Source organism: Nycticebus coucang, chromosome 10 (assembly GCF_027406575.1).
Source record: "Nycticebus coucang isolate mNycCou1 chromosome 10, mNycCou1.pri, whole genome shotgun sequence".
NCBI classification, from domain to species: domain Eukaryota; kingdom Metazoa; phylum Chordata; class Mammalia; order Primates; family Lorisidae; genus Nycticebus; species Nycticebus coucang.
Genome location: NC_069789.1, coordinates 45,963,137 through 45,985,535, shown reverse-complemented (window position 1 = coordinate 45,985,535; position 22,399 = coordinate 45,963,137). Strand labels below are relative to the sequence as shown.

Here is a 22,399-nt window from a genome sequence, read left to right as displayed (position 1 = left end):
AAGAGATGAAAATATGATGATAGTTGAGGCTGTGAGAAAAGCTGTCACAAAGACAGACAACTGAGAAACTTCCACAGTTCACTTGTACCAGGCTCCAAAAGGGTTAACTTCTTCTTTCCAGTCAGAAACCAGGTGGTTGAGTAGACATTTGGTGCCACACTTAAGCAGTTGTGGTATAATACTGAGTTGTTGCTTTGAACATATTTTAACATAATAGGATTTAAATTTTCCCCCTTTCTTTGGATTTTTCAATATTAAATTGGAATTAAATTAAAGCATTAAGTCAACCAGCTTAGAGCAAAGCAAATTATGTCAGGTTCAGCACTGAAAGCTTCGTTATGGAATATCTATTGACTCAAGCTTATTAACTTGTAAATCCTCTAGTTTTAGATTATGATCTATTGATTATCTGCTTTTATTTGTGCTTTAAATGAATAAACAAAAAGAAATGATCATGGTTTAGTCCTTACACCTTAAGAGAAAATGTACTTAAGCTTTGCATACATAATTAAAAACAAAAACAACTTTTATTCTTATTGAGAGCTAGATGTTGTGGCTCTTATTTTGATTTAGTTGAATCAAAGACTATTTTTAATTTTGTGGAAAAATTTCTATTAGACATTTGGACCAAACAGGAAAAACACATTTCTTACTGAGGATAAAAAGTGTGGCACTTTGAATGCATTATTAATTGTTCTACAATCTATTATTTTACTTGGCTTATCTTAGAAATGAAGTAAAAATGAGCTGTCTCATAGAATAAGGAAAATTCTCTGCAAAGCCTTGTCATTAATATCCAGGAAATGAGGCAACCTCTGAGAATCCAGGTATTTTAATCAAAAGAGTAGTCAACTTAATCAGAAGATCCGAGTTCAAGTTTTGATTGTCATTCACAATAGGAGAACCTTAGGCAAATTACTTACATTTCTAAGGCTAGAATTCTAACAGCTAATATCTTTTTAAAGAGCTTTTGTGAGGGTTAAAACAGATGATGTGAAAATGCCTGGCACTTACCTGGCACTGGGGAAGAGTACTCTCAATCTGATCCTTGCCAATAGGAACAGTTAAGGAAACATGGTGTCTATTGATTCCAAAAGGCAATTGTTTAAATTTGATTTTTAAATTTGATGTTTAAAGCTCTCAACTTTAAGAGAAATTCTGAGATTGGTTTATGGTTTAAGATCAAAGATTTTACTACTCCTTTTCCAGCCTGGTGTTAGGCACTAAAGGGACTGGGGTGAAAAAGTAGAAAGTATGCAAAACTTGCTTAGTTGGGAACTGCAACCCACTGGCAATGTAAAATTTACGTTCCTAAAACCACTGTAGAAATATATGGAAACTTATGCACAGAAGATGTACATAAAAAAATCACCATGGGTTTTAGGTAGTCATAAAATACCCAAAAGAAAAGATGGGCTTTAAATATCAGAATGTAGGAAATGTACTAGGTCTCTCTTATGGAAGAGTAGTATTATATTACTTAACACAAGATGTAAACAATTAACACAAATTTAAAACTCATAGAATCTCAGAATCAGAAGGGAATTTATAGTCAGTAATTTGACCTTTGTAGCTAATGCAGAAATCTCAGAAGATAATAGGACGAATGTTGGGGTAAGTAGATATCCTTTCAAACACAGTAAGAACTGAAGACCAATTTGCAAAATTTTATCATAATTGCAACTCTAGAATCTGTTGACTTAGAGGTTTAGAAGAGAAATTATTCCATGATGGTTGTATCAAACTGAATGTAGAAAATTGTTATTTTGATATTTAGATTACTTCATGCCACTAGGCAAGGAAGAAAAAAGAAAAATGTAAAAAATTTAGACCAGTGGTTGGGGTTGTTGATAAAATAAAATGGGGATGCTATTAATATTATATAATGGAGGCTGGGATGCTTAGGTAGGAGCCTGGAAATCCTTGTTCCTCTTCTCCCTTTTGGGGACCACCTTTCCAATTAGTGGAAGACTGATACCAACCCTATGAAGGTGAAACCACCAAGAACTAGGATTTTTTTTTAAGAAATGAGCTTGGTTAATTTCATAAGCCAAATAACCCCAACTTGCTAGAGAGAGGAGTGAGAAATCATTAATATCAGTGCTGGCTCATGACCTATTGCAGAAATAAATTCTTTAGCATACACCTGTTTTATATTTTCATTGTGTTACGTATATAAATATTTCTTCTCTTAGCCAACTATTGTATACATGATATGCTGGGGTTGGATTGTTACATTTATTATTTATTTTTTGGGCTTAAGATTGTGAAAAGGGGATTATGAAAGAATAGAGAAAGATTAAGACATTATCATGAACTCCTGGGCTTAAAGCTGGATATAGAAATTGGAAAAGATATATTTCTATTTTGCAATGAATGAATCCTACCTTGGTTTACTTGAAATATGGGGCATTTTTGAAGTATATGTGGGAAGGAATAAAAGATGTGAAATACCCAGGAGATGGTGTGGCATTCAAGAAAAACTTCATGACCAGTATATGAGGGGTGATGACTCAAATAACAGATTGGAAACTGGGAAAATGTCCGTATTATATAACTCTTCCGATAGCTGGGTATTATGTGTTCAAACAATAGTTCATCAGTTTCTTAAAGAGGTGTCAAAGAGACATCAATGGTTGAACATGACCTTTACATTTCTGGGCCAAATGTCAGTATACAGTTGATTGGTAGCAGAGATTAACTGAATTATTTAGAAACCAAATCCAGACTTCTGCAGCATGTAATCTTCATTCCTATAGTAAGATTCTACTCCTAGTTAATGAAATGGTTTGTTCCTTTCCTTCTTTAAACCTCTGCTCCAGTGTACTCTTTCATGAGACCTTCTCTGGCCTCCCTCTATTAAATACCACACTCCCTGTACTAACAGGACAATGCCCCTCTCTTACCCTAATGACTGACTACCATGACATTCTCCTGATGGCAATGCAGCACCTCGGATCCCAATCTCTGCTTTATATTCCTTCATGGCCCTTATCTTATGAATGGTAAGTATATATCTTACTTACCTATCTTGTTTATTGTCTTTATCTCCCCATTAGATTAAAAGCTTTAAGAGGAAAGTATTTTCGGTTTCTTCATTGTTACATACCCAGGGGATATAGATTAGGCGTACATACAATGAGCAAATGAAGATTCAAGGAGCGAATGAATGAACAATGCTCTAGATTAGTCCTTGGAAAGGGAAGAATGGGAGTTTTATAACATGAAGGAGCTGGCAATATTCATCTATTTATTTACTTTTATTGTGTAGTGATATGGTTTATGGTTCCATGCTAAGTGAGTTTTTGAATTATATTATCTGGTTTTAAGTATACTGTCTTTGGAAATATGGTGTCTTTCAAAATTCCTGGGAGAATTAAAGACCATGGTTCAAACATAATTCTAATAATACAAAAATAAATGAAGAGCAAATAAATGGCCAATTTGCTACCTCTTAGTCAAATTCTTTATCAGCCACAGAATAAGGTATAAACATTAGTGGTCCCATTGTCCTTGACTAGAAGTCAAAAAGAAAAATTTGAAATTACCAAGGAAAAACTTAGAAAATAGATTGACACCTATTATTATTATTATTTTTTTTTTTTGTAGAGACAGAGTCTCACTTTATGGCCCTCTGTAGAGTGCCGTGGCCTCACACAGCTCACAGCAACCTCCAACTCCTGGGCTTAAGTGATTATCTTGCCTCAGCCTCCCGAGTAGCTGGGACTACAGGCGCCTGCCACAAGGCCCGGCTATTTTTTTTGGTTGCAGTTTGGCCGGGGCCGGGTTTGAACCCGCCACCCTCGGTATATGGGGCCGGCGCCTTACCGACTGAGCCACAGGCGCCGCCTGACACCTAGTATTATTAATGATGCATCTTCCAGTAAGTGTGTACTGTGCCTACGTGCTATTGGTAGTATTATCTCATGATTAATAAAATATTTTATTGATGATTTTGTCCATATCTACTCCTTCAAAATGTCTATTTCTATGGTGTAAATCATACCACTTACCTAGTGCATATTTTATAACATATATTTTATAATTTATAAATAATAAATATAATAGGGATGTGTACCCCTAAAATTATTGCTGGGAAGAGCACATATTCTAAAAAGTTTGGAGATCACATTCTTCCTTCATCAAAGGTATTATTAAGAAGAAAAACTGAACAAAATCCTTTTATTCTTTGAAAATAAAATTGAATTTTGAATTTGATCACAATCTCTGATGAGTAAAATTCTAAAATAAGAACAAGTAACTCACTTAAGTTCTTACCTTGCAATGAACAAATAATATTTTTTGGAAGATAAATGCTTGCAGATAATTTGCAAAAGAAAAGAAAAAGAAAAATCTCATTCCCTTGAATAATTTCCCAATGGGATGTGTTGACAATTATTGGTAAAAATGATACCAATGGTCATTGTCCAGATGGCACTTTGAAGAATGTAGTTAGAGACAAAAGCCCCATAAAATGTGTGCCACAAAAACCAGACTAACCCTCTGTTATGCACTCAGGTTATATTAATCAGTTACACCGTTAACATTTATTATATTAGTTCTTTTGCATACTTCTCAGGTTGAATGATTTGATTTAAATTCTCTGTTAAGCTTGAAGACTAGAGTGAAGAAGACCAATGCAAATATAAGAGGTTTTGGCAAGGTATAAAATATTTACACTGCATCTCACTGCGTGTTACTTACAAGATTACAAGAAATCAGTTACGCCGCAAAAGGTAGTGCGCTGGGAGGGAAGTGGGGAGCTCTGGGTACACAGGGAACTCCCGGTCCCAGGGAAGCGATGTTCAGTTATCATGGTGAATGTCATCTGAACAATTGTGCAAGTGCATCATTCACTGTGGGTGACTAGAAACAGATGAAGAGGAGCTGAAAAATGGAGGAATTTTCCTTGTCTCATGTCTCTCTGATAACGAGGCAGGCTACAGAGCATGAAAGATGAGGGCTGCCCAATTCAAACCAAAGCACGTAGCCACCATCTGGGCATTTTGAAAGTAGGACACACGAAATGCTCAGATGTATCCCCCAACAGGGTGCAATAATATAGTAGTAAAAAGAAAACTGCAGTGAACTATTGGCTACTTCCACACTTGCAATCATTCTAGTACAAGAAGGGGAAAGGATTTTCCAAAAACCTTTTCTCAGGTGCACGTTAACTGCTCCCACGTAAATGCGCAGATGCTTCCAGCTTTGTCTCAGCAGTCAGCTGTGGTATGTAGACAGAACCAGTAGAGGGCGCGCTTTTCAAGGCAAGAAAGAGGCCTGATTGCTCTAGCTGGAGGGCTCAGCTTGAGGGTTCAAATATAAAAATATCCCTCAGACTACAAACACTAACATCGTCATTTCTTTTCAGAAACATTCATCACAGGAACAAATATTGACTTTTAAAATGGTATATTTGACATTCAAGGGTGTACTCAATTGAGGCATTTCTTTCAGGTGCTGCCAGATGTAGACTCTTAATTTTCTGAACTAGAATTACTAAGTTATTCAGAAGTTAGAAAACAAAGAATATTAACACTTTTTTTTTTGTCATTGAAGGTGAAGATTCAGAATTTCTTCTTTCTGAAAATGCTCGTCAGCTTCTAGATTCTTACTGCATGCAATCAACTAAGGCTTACAGGTAAGTTACTTTTGCACCAGCTTAAAAACCCTCCAGCCCTCACTTCCTTCCAGCTGCTTCTGCTGTACATTTTGCAATAAGAGAGAGAAACAGAGAGTGAGAAGGAGAGAGACAGAGAGAGAGAGAGAATGTTGTTTACTGGAACTGATGGCAGACACATTTAATGGTCACATGAATTAAAATGTTTAATTCATGTATTTCAATGGAATTTTAATTATATAGATAGAGGGTATTTTAAAATCCCTTGTTATTTCATATTTGCAAAAGTGAGTATTCACAAGATCACGTAAATTTACAAGCTTTTCATTTGCTGGGTTGTGACTTGGAGATGAGAAACTACTGAATGGTGAGTAAGGAAGTAAAGTGCCATGCTTGTTGTAAAATCAAAACTCCTAATGATGCTAATAATTGCTGGGGGTCATTTAAAACTATCTTTCTGCCTTAGGCAGGAAAGGAACTCTAAGGAAATACAAATGAAGGAACTGAAGAGAATATATTTTAGCAAGAAAATTTATCCAAATAGAATCTTCCCATTTAAATTTCCTTGCATCAGTTGGAATCCAGATACAATGAAGAGGAAAATTCTTCCAGATTTTATTCTGGAATTCTCCAAAGATTCTTTTTTTTTGGGGGGGGGTTATCCTCATACAGCATTTTTAAAATTTTACTCCTTGCTAAGAATTCTTATTAGCCGACCTAACCATTCAATTTATCCTGCCTATTTTGTAATAATAAATAGCACTTACGGTTAACTGGGCCACCTGGGGCCCAAAGAGGGGAACATGGAGCTACTATCTGAACACCGTAAGGTGCTGACAACATACTGACTGCACTCGATTTTACAGTATTTAAATCAAGCTTCTTCACCTTATTCACACCTCCCTCCCCTCACTCCATTCTTGACCGGCTGTAAGACTAATATAATTTCTTTAAAGTTATTTATTTCCAACAGATGTGGCCATCCAGCCACAGGGATTTGGATGCACAATGTCCCTTAACAACTTTAATTTCTGGATATAATAAGCATATATTGCACTAACAAATAATTATCCCTCTGTTAAGGAAAAGATGTCAAGGCTTGTGGTACAATGACCAGATAGTCCTGGGCGGGAAGGACAAGGAGCTGGAACTGTCCTGAGGTTCTTCTTGCTCAACCTGAATGTGTAAACTATCATATTTCTAAAATGTGGTAAGGAATGACAGAAAAAAAAATTAGTCACAGTTTAGTGTACACAGAAATATTTGGAAAGCGAGGTATACATTTAGTTTTCTGAAAATCAGAAATTACGCAAGATTAGGTTAGAAAGATGGCAGCACAGGCCTTGGTAGAGCGTGAGGTCTATAGGACAGTATCAGAAGAGTGGCGTTGCTCCTCTTTGTCCATGAATTCTTTCAGTGGCCCTTTTAGCATCTTCAAGGCAGGGACCAGATATGTGTCTTTTTTTTTTTTTTTTTGTTGAGACAGAGTCTTACTCTATCACCCTCGGTAGAGTGCCATGGCATCACAGCTCACAGCAACCTCCAACTCCTGGGCTTAGGCGATTCTCTCGCCTCAGTCTTCCAAGTAGTTGGGACCACAGGCGCCCACCAATACGCCCGGCTATTTTTTGTTGTAGTTTGGCCAGGGTTGGGTTCAAACCTGCCACCCTCGGTATATGGGGCCGGCGTCCTACCCACTGAGCCACAGGCGCCAGCCTGGGTATGTGTCTTTACCATCTTTGCCATGATCAGCACTCTGCCGTTGGAGGTGGGTGAGCTAGCCCTCAGTAGTGTCACAGGTAAGTGACGACATCCAGTGCAGGTGCACCTGGTGGGGTCCAAGCTGTAATTCAGCACTGTCTGGGACCAAATGAGGCATCATCAGAACACTGCAAATTTGATTAATATACTATTATACATGAGTTCAGTGTCTCTATCTGTGCTTTGGAGTAGAAGCCTTTTCTAATTTTCCCCAGGAAGAGCCTGCCTGTAGCTGGCCTTATCTTTCATTTCCCCACTACTGTACTTGGTTTCTTGGGCCAGTTGCCACAAGACTATTCCGTTACTAACATATTTTGCAAAGCAACACATTATTTTGAGAAAGAGATGTTAGGGAATGCAGGGGAAACAAGAAAAGGAGAAAACTTCTTAATTAAAAAAATATTCTGGACTAGTATTTCCAGAGAAGACACTGTCAACACACTGTGACCCAATGACATCTTCATGCACTGATCTCTTCTCTGAAAACCAATTTCAAGTCACACCAACCACTATCCTTGGGTGCTGGCTCTGTGCCTCTCACCCTACCAGGTGTTGCCCCTTCCCGAAGACACACAAAGAGAAAGAGCCAGTCAGGGCCCATTATTAATACAGGATTCCTGACCGCAGACCCACACTGACTACTTCCCATGACAGCTTTGCTGGGCCTCTGGGTGGAAATATTTCGATATTAAAAAGATCGTTTGTTTTAGTATCAGCCCAATAATAGCACAGATTGGAAAAATACCCTCCTTTCAACCTTCTGACACTTGCCATCAGAGGGTTTAAAACCAGACTTGCATTTCTTTGCCTGAATGACTGTTCTACCTCCCTCTTTCTATTGAAATCTACCCATTGTTTAAAGCACAGACCTCCCCCAAAAGCCTTCTCTCAACTTTTCTGGTCTATGTGATCCTATAATTCTTTGAATCTTCTAGAAACTGTTTTCTATATTTGTACTAGCTGATGAATCATATGAAGCTTTGTGGCATCTCTTTGTCCTACTAAACTGTAATTTGTGGCTTTCCTTGATATTTAGCTTTTCATAAATAACATCTTCCTGTGGGTTGATAACTCAAGAGGCATCACTGGATGGCTGAAAGAACAGCACTTAGAAGTGGAGAGGCCTGCAAATGAATCGCACAACTCTCTGGCTAGCTCTGTGACCCTGGGTACGTGACTTACCCTCTCTGAGGTTTCACTTTCCTCATTAATAAGTTGAATATTTATGAAGAAGAAATGTGATGGCATGGAAATTCTCAGAAAGAACTTTATGCAGAAAGTTCTCGGCTTATAAATTGAAATTGGAACATATAAATGATTCTTCCTCAATTTGCTTTAGCTGAGAACATAACTATCTCCTTTTAGGCTAAATCTAAAGCATCACCAAGCATGTGAAAAAAATCATGGGGGTATGATTATAGATTAGGTAGGAATCAGACAGAAAAGTTAAGCTATACGGAGGGAAGAGAGATTGAAAGTGTGTGGGGGGTGGGAGGAAAGAGGAATTGTATCTTAGCAGGCCAGGTATAGCCTCAGTGAGGGTCACATTCTTGTCAGTGTACAATGGACACTGTTCAGGTGACAGCACCCTGAAGCCCTGGGCTTCCCCACTATGCAATTCATTCAATTAACAAAAAAGCAGGTGTACCCCCTAAATCTATTGAAATAAAATTTAGAAGACGACCAGAAGAAAATGTGGGGGCTAGCCATGGGGACCCCTGCAGAAGAAAGAGCTTTGTAGGCAGAAAATGCTTCAATGAACAGATCCCTACCCTTGCCTTTTGTGCTCAGAAGAAATAGTAACTGGTCCCCGTTCACATTAAGGCATGCCCCATGCGAACAGGACGCTTGGTTTTGTCCTAGCTTCTCCCCCCGCCCCACCTTTTTTTCTTTCAGTTTAAAGGGAAAATCACACCCTGGGCTTTTTCCCTTCGGAGAAATAGAGGGGAAAGTGTGTAAAGAAAAAGATAAATCTCTGTTATGAATTAAAAGTAGTTTTCCTTCAGATTTTACATAAATGTCTTATATAATTTGCTTTATATTTTTACTTTAGCAAACTATATTTTCAACATCTTAGAAACATCAAAAGTTTGGAGAAATTGCACAATTTTAGCAAATAAAACATTGGTATTCTTTTGACTTATGTGGAATTTTTTCCTAAATTCCAGGTGTTTTTGGTGGAATAGGTATAAAAATACTTGAAGGATTCAAGTCTTACTCAAATATTAATGATTCTGACTGTATTAATACATGCGTATTATGCCCAAAATAGTGAACCTGTTTTCTTTGGAAATATGGCAGAAATTGTTAAGGACGATAGTGGAGTCTGAACTCTTTCCCCTGACCACAGAAATACTTAATAAGGTCAACTTCTGCCAGTTAGTTTAGAATTGGTGAGCTCTGCCCTCACTTGGTCTGTTTTCCCTTTCATATAGACATCGGGAGTTGTGGTATAAGATGTGTACATGGGCCACTCTGGGCTGGGGCTCTTTTGGTTTAGAAAACAGCACTGTTGAGGCACACAGGAGAATTAGCATAAAGCTAATGGATGGACAGGGCTTTTCTTCCTGGAAAACTTCCGGAGGGGACAGTGCTCTTGACATTCCAGAGATCAAGAAGAGAGTTTTCAAGACCCTTTCTATTTCCATCTGAGTTCCTTTGTATGCCGGGTTGCCTGCCATTATGTTTATGTAATTCTGACAGTGTTCTTAATGACACACTAACAGATTGTAAAACACGCTGCTGGCATTTACTTGTTTTTTATATTTTTAAAACAATGTCCTTCATGTAACAGTAGTTAAGCCGGCAGAAGGACATCATTAGAGCCATGGTTAAACTGTAATTTACACCATTAGGAAGGCAGGAGCAATTTTTATTGCCTGGCAATTTTCTTGCTGAAATATTTGGACCATATGGCTCAATTTGTGTAATAACCTTAATTTCTGCACCCTTCAGGTCTGCCTCCATCTCCTACGGAATGGTAAAATGCGGTTTAGCAGAAAAGGCAACTGTCTATACTTAGAGAGTTGAGATTAATAACATGTCACGTCCTGTTTTTGGTGAAGGAATTCGAACAGCAGCCAGATGGTATCTCTACAAATAACTGTCAGAGGTCTTGATCTAATCAATACAATGTATTAATACATCTCCCTTTGCTGTTTCTCCAGGGGCTGGTGCACAACATCTGGAAAGAGGGGGGGCCCGCCAAGTAGAAAGCCGATTCTTTTCAGAATCAAACTGAGCCCAATTAATTTTTCATGTATCCTTGATAACTGTTTCATAATGAGCTATGCGTCTTGACGGATTTGGGGTTGGCAGAGCAGGCTGCCCCTGCTTTCTATCCCCATTCAGTCCACTTATAGAAACCAACCCATTAATCAAGCTATCTGGCATAAAACCTGAATCCCAGCTCAGCAAGAGATCAATAACCATCCTAAAAAAACACAGAACCAGCCACTAATGGGCACAGGTACCCAGCCATGACATTAGTAATTGCTTTAGCAAAAATAAAACTCTGTATCATAATCACCCAATAGGAACTTATATGATGAAATTCATTACTTGTGTCTTGTCAAAAAGTAACATTTACATCCGTTAAAAATATACTGCATTTTTACTCTCCAGACATGACCATTATCTTTCAGTTAGACAATGTACCCTTTTGAATGGATTAAAAACTCTCTGATTTTGTAATGTGAATATTTAATAATTCAAGTATCATATAAAATGTTTAAAAATGAGTTATTGAGCTTATTTTCCATTCAGAGTACCTAAGGGGCTCCTTAATACAATCTTCAGCCCGTCCGATACGACACATGGTGAGCCTGCTGTGCTAAGAACTCTGATGTGCTGTTAGATTGGTCAGATTTTGTTACTCTGGTTGGCTTAGTGGCAAGATCTACAATTGAATTCATAAATTCTTATCACTTTCCCAAGTAACATGGCTCCATCTCAAACCCTCACTCTTCTACCAAATTTAAGCCATTTTACTTTTCAGTTAGCAAATGTCTTTTGACTGGACAAAGATTTCTGCACTTTGGTTATTTTATTTTAATTTTTTGATTGTTATGGGTACATAATAGTTTCACATCTTTATTGGGTACATGTCGTGCTTTGCACTTTGGTTATTTTTGAGAAACCCAACAACTTTGTCTATAAGAAGAAATGCAGAGCTGAGATAGGGAGATGGAGGAAACCCATTAATTGCTTGGTAAGACATCCCTTATTGGCTCTTAGACAACAAGTGGAAACCTGTTTTATCCCTGGGAGAGTCTGAGATTTTGATTAGAAAAAACTCCTGGGAAGTGCTGCCAAAATGATAGTCATTCACTGGCTGATCATCTGATCAAATCCTGCCAAGATGATAGAAAGGTCTAAAGAATCATCCAGGAACTTCAAGGTGATGTCACATTCATCTTTTCTGACAACACGAGTAAGAATCATGATGCCTGTTTATTCTGTCAATGGCTTGTGGCTTCATAGGACAGGTGTGGGGTTTGGATCAGAGGTTTGAGTTAAGGTGTTTCTGCATTCTTCCAAGTATTTATAAGTATAATCAGACCTAACAATGATCAAATCATTACTTATTATATCATATTTTGTCACTTTTCTTATTCTTTCTCCAAATATACCAAGAGTACCAGAGAGGACAGACTGTTTTTTTGTTATCTACAGTAGCTTCTGGACACAGTCAATTCTCAAAAAAGAAATGTGGTAAAAAACTGATTAATGGAAGAATCTGACATTTCCTGGTCTTGATCACTAAATTAGTTTTGACACATCTGAGTCCTTAATTCCAAATAACCTGTGATTTTCATACGTTTATGAGATTGCAGAAGACAAATAGCCTGGGTTTTCAGCTTTCGTTTTATAGGCTGAGGTCCAGGGTAGATAACCAGAAAACACCCTGGCAGTAGAGCATTTGTAGCGAAGTTTCGCCACATCAGGTGAGAGAGCTATTTCAACAACTAAATTACATAATTAGATTCGTGGTAATACTAGATATCTGAAATTTGGGATCCACAAAGCATGGCAAGCAGAAATTCCAATTTGTGTGATTTCATTATCAATGTATTTAATTTATACAAATTTAAACCCTCTGTGACATAGATAGAAGAGTTGCTATTCTAGGGACTCACCATTCACAGATATGATCAACAATGTCATCACTTCTAGCTCAGTAACACTCAGGTACAGCACTAACAAGATGTTTCACCTTAAAAATTGTATCAAGATAAAAAGATTCATTTGCAAACCCAGCACATATGTATTCACAGGTGGTGGGTGTGGGTCATTGCATTTGGATTAAAAAGCAAATGTCTCTCTCTACATGAGAGGTCACTAGCTTGTGTAAGGTAAAATCTTTTCACTGTTCGGCATAATTAGAATATTCCAACAGTGGTTTCAGTAATTTAAAAATCACAGTATTGTTGTAATATTTTTCTAGGCTTCAGGAGCTCACAATTGTTTGGTCCAATCAAATCTGGGAACACTGGAGAAGTTATCACCCATCAAGGTAATTACTTTCAAGTTGAAATAATTACTCTATCAATGTTAATGGTCTTTCAACTTCAATAAAGCACTCACCTGCCGATAATCACAGCTAACCTCTTGCTCTAATGCAATTCCCTCTCTATTTAGTAGGTTATATTACAGCCGTTACAGTGGTCACTTGTCCTGAACAGCTGCTGAATTTCACTTTGATCGGCTGTGAACCATAAAAAAATTGGTCATCTGTGTATGATTTCCCCCTCACCCATAAGCCCTTGCAGAGCTGAGGATATGATCTCTTGGCCGTAATAGGGTACTTTGGGGGCAGCCATCTTGTCTCAGGTAGCGGCTACTTTCCACTTGTGACATGAGCAGAGGAGTTCAATTAACTTCTGCCCTTCACTGCCATTTACAGCTTGCTGTCTTGGCTAAATGGTATATAGTCTGAATTTATGGCCTGGGCCTGTTAGCATGTGGACTGTTTCATTTTACTTTCATGTACGTTCTGACAAGGCTCCATGGTATTCTTCGGTGTCTACATAGGGTTTCCTTATAACTTGATTAGAGGCCAGAAAATAGCAACATACTTGACCCAAAAGTCAAACAGTGTCCCCACCAACTGCCCCATGTGCACTGACAGTCTGCGATTTGGCATTGGGGAAGTAGTGTAGATGCCAATTTGGCAGAATCAGTGTAATTTGGCTAGAGTGTGTGCATGATCAAAAGACCTCATCATGTTCTGCTGATATGATCACAGATCTAAGGGAAAGGGCAGGCTCCTGTGAGTGTCATGGCAGGTAAACAAAACCCGCTTATAGGGTGGAAATCTCCAGAGATGGGCTTTTAGAGTGGCAGGCATAAGATATTAGTGTGTGTGATGGTGGGTAGGGCAGTAATAAAACCCTGGGAGATAAAACAGCATTTCATCCTCTAGGCAATTTAGAAAGGAAATCTAATCCAGTACTTGGGAAATTACCTGGAAATTGACAGTATGATATCAGGAACTATTCAAATCTGCAAGCTTAGAATTTTGTTGCAAGGTGAGGAAAACTTAAAATATATAAAACATAAGAATTTTTACTCATGACCATATTAGAACAGTTGCCTTTACAAACCAGAACTTCATGTCCATCTGCTATTTTGTTACACCCTCTGTTATTAAGATAGTAAAAGTTTTAGTTTGTATGTATTGCTGTATTTACAGTACATTGCATATACATTAATTTATTAGCCACTGCAACAGCCTTGTGAGATAAGTGACATCTTAGGACATACTTGATGAGCAAGAAGGGAAACGTGTAGGGGCATGATCATTCCAGAAGGAGGGAATAATGCGTGAAGATCCTAATGCGTGTAATGTGTGAAGATCCTAATGTGGTCTTCAAGTGGAAGGATTCAAGATGTTGTCTGGATGTAGAATTGATAGGACTTAGTGAAGGATTGGACATGGAAGTATGGCAGAAGGAGAGCGCAAAGATGATCTGACTTGAGCAATTGGAAAGATGATGGGGCATTTAGTTATACGACAAGGTGTGACACTGGACTATATTTGAGAATAATGAGTATATGTATGTAGCTCAGAAAAATAGGTAGTAAAGGACTCGCTGGAATTGCTAGCCATCTCAATGCAGGACAACTTATAGAAGAGAAAATTCAAGTTTGGGAAAAGCAAATTAATGAAAGGACTATAGTGGAGAAACAAGAACTTTGGTTATCTCCTTCCCACTTGGAGGAGGCAATGGGTTTATTCATACTCCTTGTTCAAGATATATGAGGAGTATCCAAGAAAAGCAGCTGAAGAAATTGAGGGGATTGCAAGGAAGGCAAGATGGACAGTCCATTCCTGGCACAGCTTCCTACGGATCTGAAGAGACTCATAGGACAATTTTGATGAAGTGGTTAGTGTAGAAAAGGGTCTTCTAGATCTTCATGTGATCTCAGAATTTGGGGGATTTTGGGATCATGCCCTAATACAGAGACTAATATTTGCTTCTTATTCAATGAATTCTGAAGTTGGGAGACTGTCTGGGTCTCACCCAGCATGGTAGATCAAGTAGAAAAGACAGTATTGGAAAAGCTGTACTTTCATTATTTGGTAGAACAAATTTTCCATGGCCTTAGTGGATGCCAAGAAAGGAATGAGTTTTGCCAATGTGATAGGTCCTGATGTTGACTGTCTTGGGAGTCCAAGTCACAACTTAGGAGAGGCGACCCCAGAAGTAAAAGAGGTCATGAGGAAGACCTCTCAGACAGTAACAGGGCTGTAAGAAATCAGTTAGAGAACATATTACCTGCATCAGGGGACTGTGAGGCATGGAATCTCCTGTGGAGTCCTCTATATAACACAAAGAAACTCCCATGAGGCGCTTGCCCCACAGAAATCAGTAGTAGGTGAATTAGAACATTAATATTGAGTAATGTTCCTATCATTTTCTTGTCTAAATCTCTCCTTTTTTTGACATAATCCTGTGGAAATAAACAAAAGAGAAAGAGAAAACTGAAGGGGAAAAATGAGTATTCCCTTTCTTGCTCACTGTAGATTCCTACACACAGCTCAGGCTTTGACCTGGATTAGATTTTTTTATTTTTTTTAAACACCTGAAATGAGTCTTGACTGCCAATTGGATTGGTCCTTGTCACTGAAAGTGACTGGAAAATCAGGGGATCTACCTTAGTTATTATTGCTGGATGAGCAAGGGAGTCCTGATGATAGAGCTTATTAGAATAAAGTGCTTGGAGAAAAATAAAGCTCTTTTGAAGAAGTGTTTATATGGAGTTCAAGAAGATTTACATAGTTGTCTTCCCCATCAATATCGAGCAAAAAAATAGATGCCAAATATGTATCTATTATGGGCAGGACACTATTTTAAAAAAGTATAAATATTATGTAAAGCTAGTAAATGAAAAGTTAATGTCAAGCCAAATATATTATTATAATAAAACATTGGGTTGTGCCAAGTATTCCTTGTTTTGTATGATGTTTACCCAGCCATGTTTTGTGTCTTTTATGTATGATAATGACACAGTTCTCATATTATACAATGTGAAAATCTCAGCTTACAGCACAGACACAGAAAATATGGTAATTATTTTTATTACCAAATTTCTCTTCCCACTAGAAAGAGAGTCACCAAAGGGATCCTTTTAGAGAGCTCCATTGCCCAGAGCATTTCTGTTGTCTAATAAATTGGTCTAGGGAGGAAAGGCTAAGAATCATCAAATTTTAAGAGCTACAACTGATTTAAGATAATATGTAAGAGCCATAATATTTTATGTTATAATAAGCCAAAATTAAAATGAATTCATCAATTTACTCACAAACGCTTCATAATATGGCAATGATGAAGTAGCTCATATCTTCTTCTTATTTTCGGCCACATATCTGCTTTATGGTAAAGAGATTTGAGGAGATTTGAATCCCTCCTCCTTGACATTGGGAACAGGAGTTTGGCAATGAGAATCTAGAAACTAGAGCCTGTAATTCTGGATTTTATACCCAGATTAGAAGCCAACTTTTAGTGACCCGTATAATTTGCTTATTCCCCAGCACCTTATGCTTGATTCTACACAGAGAGAATTACCATTTATCTTTCAGGGTACTGGGCAAATGTATGATCTGGGCTTATGTTTTATAAAGCTGTGGGGCCAGTGGGATATACTTAGAGCCCAGGCAAATAGGTAAAGTACCTTTGCCTTTAAATCCCAAATTCTGGGATTTATTTCTGTCAGTGCAATGGCAGGTGCCAGTGAGCAAAAGCAAACAAACCCAAGTGGTGGTAGCAGGTATCGCCAACCTTGCCAGGAGTGTTGCCTGTAAATACCACCATGGAACTGTTGCATGCCAAGCAAGGCTAAACACAGTTTCTCTCCTGACACTGCACAATTCATCACAGAGCTAATTGGGAAGGGAGTTTAAGGCCTTCTAACTAAAGTATGTTTTCAGCAATGGAAGGTACTAAGAATCTTGATGTCTCTCTCTTCCCATTAGAAGTACTGACTTAGATGCAAAGGGAGATGAAACTTTTCATGAGGTTGGGAGAGAAGCTAGTGATGCATTAAAACCCACAGCTCTTACCATTTCTTTACCCCTGCTGCCTCTGCTGCTGCTGCTTCTGCCAACACATACGCTCCTCACCCCCATGGAGGGCCCCCACTGCCAATTCTCCATCCACTGCCACCACACACAGAATTCATGCCTCCATTGCACCTGTTCTGTGCGGCTCTCCCAGCAACATCCACCTGTCTGTAAACAACTTTGGGGGAACCTTGGGACAAGCTAGTGATGGCACCATACTATGGGCAATTTACTTGTGCAGGGATGGGATCTCAATACACAAGGAGCTAACTGGGGGCATTAGCAGTACCTCTCACAAGTGTGTGGATAGAATTATAATCCCGCAGTTGTGGGGATGGACTCTGGGCCTCATTAATGGAAAAGGTTCCTTTCCTCTGGAGAATTGTAAGCTAGAGCAGTCAATGAAAAAACATGGAAAAATTTCCTGGGGCAGACCCAGAAAGGGATGAGAACAGTGAAGATGTTCAGCTGTTTTAGGAATTAGAGAATTAGTAAGTGGATCCAGGAACGTACTTGGAAAGATGTAAACATGAGCAGCAGAAACTCAGCAGCAGGAAGCATGGAAACTCAAAATACCTAACTGTACTGGCCTGTGCCTCAGATGATTGCTCCTCTTCCCCACACTCTCTGCTCTGCCCAAGGGCCCAGTCTCACAGTGGAGTTCAACAATATATTTGAGTGTAGTATTGAGTATTGACATATTGAATACAGTATTCAATGACTATTTGCCAAAATGGATTGAATTGTCGATAATTTGTTCAACCCTGAAGGCCCCATTGTACTAGTATGGAGACACCATGCTATTCTGAACAGAAAGCAATGGACTTAAACTATAGCAGGAGGGAGTTTGCAAGACTAAAAGAAACATTCTTCTCTGATGGTGAAAAGAATATGGATAAGTGGTAGAACCTACATCTTTGGGAATCTTTTAACAAAAAGACTGCTACAATTTTCTACACAGGAAATATAGACATAGATGAAACTCAGAATGATTTGTTCCTGGATGACCTCTTTCAAAGGGGAGAGTCCATAGAGAGTCCCAGTGGCCTGATGCCCTGGAAACTTGGCCTAGCCATCAGAATGTTTAAACACTAGCCTGGATTGCTTTGTGGAAGATGTCTTGATTGTTTGGAAAGATCATATGGGACCTTTCCTATGAACATAATGAAACCTTGTCTTGGTATTCTTAGGATCAAAGATCCAGATTTGGGGGGGGGACTACTTTGAACACACACATATACACACACACCCATACACACACTCAAAAATAGAACTGTAATACTCAATATACACCAATAATAGAAAATGAATAAGAGTCACATTGAGCACCCCTTATAATTGCAAAATTCAAATGTGACTTGTGCATTACATATTTAATACAGGTTTCTCCTTTCTTAAAATGTGTATAAATTTGGAGGGCTCTTCTGTATAATTTCTTGATGATTCTGGCTATCCTTTTCAGTACTTTGGACAAATATAAGAGTGTAGCAATATGGGACTGTCAGAACAGAAGCTATGTCAGGAAGGGCCCATGAGCAAAGGGCCCTGTGCAGCTGAAAGCTTGGGGCCATAGCTTGAATCTTTTTCAGAAGCTTTGTAGGAAGATTAAAAATAGTGCCGAAATGATTAAATAAAGGAGAGAGTTCATGGATTCATTGGATACTTAAATCTTGTGTTTTAAAATGAAACCAGCTATGAAGGGATGACTTATAGGATATTCCACCAAGGAATTCCAATAGAACTGTTTTGGGAAATTAAATGATTAGGCTCATACCCCTGAAAGCCATGTTTTAAAAGATCAGAGGTTTAATCGTGGTAATACTGGTGCCTTCAATAAAAGTATATTTAAATTAAGGAGTCTCATTTAGAGAGCTATTATCAAGGGTGTTTCAGTATTTTCATGAAAAATTTTACTTTAAAGGTGAAAGTTTAGAACGTGAATCAAATTATATTGTGAAAAGTAACAAATTTCCCACTGGCTCACACGCTCACTGAAAAAGATTTATACTTAAAAACACTGCTTATAATTCTTATAATAAAGGAGCCAGAAGATGTAATATGAAAGACCTTAGTATATACAGATAATTTAATATTAAATAAAAACTAAAGTGCCAATTCTGAAATAAATAAAAATGAAGATTTAAAAATATTATTCTTTCATTCACATGTTACTTATTTTTTAGTTATGTGAGAAAACTAAGCATGAGGACAGCAGGAAAACATTGTACTTTATTCATTTAAAAAGATTCTTCTAGAGTTTCATGAAAATATATTTGTTCATTCTTTCTTACATATTTTGATAAACATTAGACTCTCTATAGATAACCTTCATGTACATTGGGTTTCCTAGATTTAAAGCATAGAAAGATAGTGTGTTTTTTTCTTTAAATAATGTTTTATGTTGTCTGTTCATTTGTTCTTATTAGGAGGGTTTTAATATTTAATAAAGTCATGGCACATTTTGAAAATCACATGTATTTAACTCCCAAGACCACACCATTCCATCCTTTCTGGTGTGCAGGCTTCCTGCTGACCTCCGAGCACATTTCTTGCCTAACACTCTTGACATATGATATTCTTTTCCCTTGTATTGTGGTTCATACTGAGTAGGTAGTGGAGTTTGGAATCTAAGTCCCAGTGTAGTAGACATTCTAGGCTGTCCTCAACCACTTCTTTTTTTCTCATGTGCAACCCTCATCTCTGCACTATTATAAAAACAGAACACTCTCTGAGATAAGAACCCTTCTGTTTCTATATCTCCCATAGGATAGAAGACTATGCTAGGCATAAGGAAAGCATTTGGGAGCTTGTGGATGACCAGGTGAACAGAAAATTAAATTGTTTTATGGGTCAGAGGGTGTCAGCTCGGAAAACATCATGACCAAGCTATAGTGCATGTGACTTTGTGTTTGTTATGCGTGTGTGTATACTTATATCTCTGTCTATATATCAAATTAGTTCTTTTGAAGGCTGGCCATGATGGCTCATGCCTGTAATCCTAGCACCTTGGGAGGCCAAACCAGGTGGATCTCTTGAGCTCATGAGTTTGAGACCAGCCTGAGTAAAACTGAGACTCCATCTCTATTAAAAATAGAAAAACTAGCCAGGTGTCCTGGTGGGTGTCTATAGTTCCAGCTACTTGGAGGCTGAGCCTAAGAGTTTGAGCTATGATGATGTCATGGCACCATAGCCAGGGCAACACAGTAAGACTGTCTCAAAGAAAAAAGTAGCTCTTTTGAAAGCAGGGCATTAAATAATTTGCCTATTCTCATGTGAACCTCATCTCTATGAGATATAGAGGAAAACATTGAATTATGCTCATTCCATGGACAATGGAAATCAGGCAAAGAGTGATTCATTTATCTGCTTGAGGTAATGCAAGTTAGTTGTGGTCTACAGACTGGTTCTCAGTATTCTTCAGATTCACATCAGTATCTTATCCTCATGATCACATTGCTACTTTTCACATGCAAAAGATTTTAACCTACTTAAGCCCTAAGTGAAGAAAAATGACAAGTTGGCTAAGAAAATAAATTTCTACATATTAACCATCATCAGAGTGTCCACTATTTGTTTTAAGTTCTTACCATCACTGTGAAAGCATGTACCATAGAGCTGTTGAGTGTGGGATCACTTGGTCTTTCCTGGTAGACCACACGATACTGGGCGATGATGCCATTGGGAGATGCTGGCTGTGTCCAGTTCAGCAGAACCGAATGAGCACTGGTGGCCTGAGCCCAAGGAGCTGGAAAATCTTGAGGTGGGGCTTCCAGAGTCCGTGCTGATGACCACAGGCTTTCCACTGAGCCCCTGGAGTTACGGGCTCGGACCCGATATTCGTAGAGTGTGAAAGGCTTCAGAGTTTCTGCAGTATCTGTAAATTCAAGGGCCCCTTCTGACCAGACAAACAGAACAGACTCTTCTTCAATGCCAGCAGGACGTCTGAAAGGAAAGAAACAGGTGAACAGTGACAGCTGCACATTTCTAAAGGTTTGTAGATGGAGTATGAAAGCGCTTTTTAGAATTTGTCAACTCAACTTCTCAACTTTTCCTTTTTGCTGTCACAGTAAAGAAAGACCAGATGGAAGAGTCCATCAGAGGGAGGCCTCTTATGGAAATTCTTACCCTTCTATGAATCTCACTAAGAATCTCAATGTGTTTGTCTCCCTGTATCTGTGCTTTTTACTAGTATGCTCCCAACTTGCTCTGAGCCTGGCTATATGACTTTCTTGAGCCAACGGGACAGGAGGAAATATGGTGACTATGGAGAGGCTGATGCTTTTGCTGCTCTCGGGACCGTAAGAACACTGTGTGAGAAAGCCCAGGTTAGCATACTGGAAGATCAGGGACTATGAAGAGAAGCCCACAGTTTTTTGGCTTTTTACCTAGTGCAATGCTGTTTTGCATCTGTTTCCAGGATGTTGGAAAAATGTTTTGCTTTCTATGAGTCACTTATTTTCTCTTCATTTAAATCTTCTTTTCTTTAGCTAAACTATAACCTCTCAAAGGACCATTCTTTTTTTTTTACATCAAGACCACTCTTTCTTATATATTTGTTGTTGTTATACATTAATCACCTTTTCTCAACACTTTTTTTTTTTTGGAAACAGAGTCTTACTTTGTCACCCTCAGTACAGTGCTGTGGCATCATGGCTCACAGCAACCTCAAACTCTTGGGCTCAAGCAATTCTCTTACCTCAGTCTCCCAAGTAGCTGGGACTACAGGGACCCATCACAATGCCTGGCTATTTTTAGAGATGTGGTCTCACTCTTGCTCAGGCTATCCACATGCCTCAGCCTCCCAGATGCTAAGATTATAGGTGTGAGATACTGTGATACTGCATTCAGCCCTTTTCTCAACACTTTTATATACCAGACATTGTAACAGGAGCAGAGCTATAAAGCACACAATCTTTACCTAAAGGAGCTTATAGCTGGGTAGAGGAGATAGAGCTATGTGTAAATAAATGAGAATAACATGATAATTAGTATAATACATAGTTGCTTTATAGATCATTGAAAAGCAAAAGTCAAATTCCTTTTAGATGCATCCTCTGAAACCTAGTTAAATGCAGAGTGTGCTCAAAAAAATTCTTTCAACTGCCTGAGAATTGGATTGTTTAGTCCCATCTCTGGATTTTATTGGTATCAGAACTAAGTTCCTTATGTACTCTTTTGGTATGAAATATATAGAGAATTGAATATCTATGTAAGAGAAATGGAAATGTTAGTTGTTGAGATTTCCCTAAATATCTGCTATTTCCCTGGGAACGGTTCTTTGCTTGTCCAGAAGAATTATAATATCATGACTCAGACCTGCTAGAAAGACAAGTTTCCGAGGAACTGTGGTCGGTATGTCTGTGTATTCCCAGCATCTGAGCCCAGTAAGCATTGAATCACTTTGTTCAAGTGACTGGTTAAAAGACATATAACTCTATGGGTTTTCTGTGTCT

The 22,399-nt window shown here is 38.3% G+C and overlaps 1 protein-coding gene across 1 annotated transcript in view; it reads right to left on the bottom strand.

The window, feature by feature from the left end:
• USH2A (usherin) overlaps window positions 1-22,399 on the bottom strand; it is an 868,259-nt gene that overhangs the window by 68,880 nt on the left and 776,980 nt on the right. Inside the window, exon 61 of the mRNA XM_053607912.1 lies at window positions 20,534-20,888. Coding sequence (XP_053463887.1) covers window positions 20,534-20,888 — 355 coding nt within the window. The remainder of the gene's footprint in view (window positions 1-20,533; window positions 20,889-22,399) is intronic.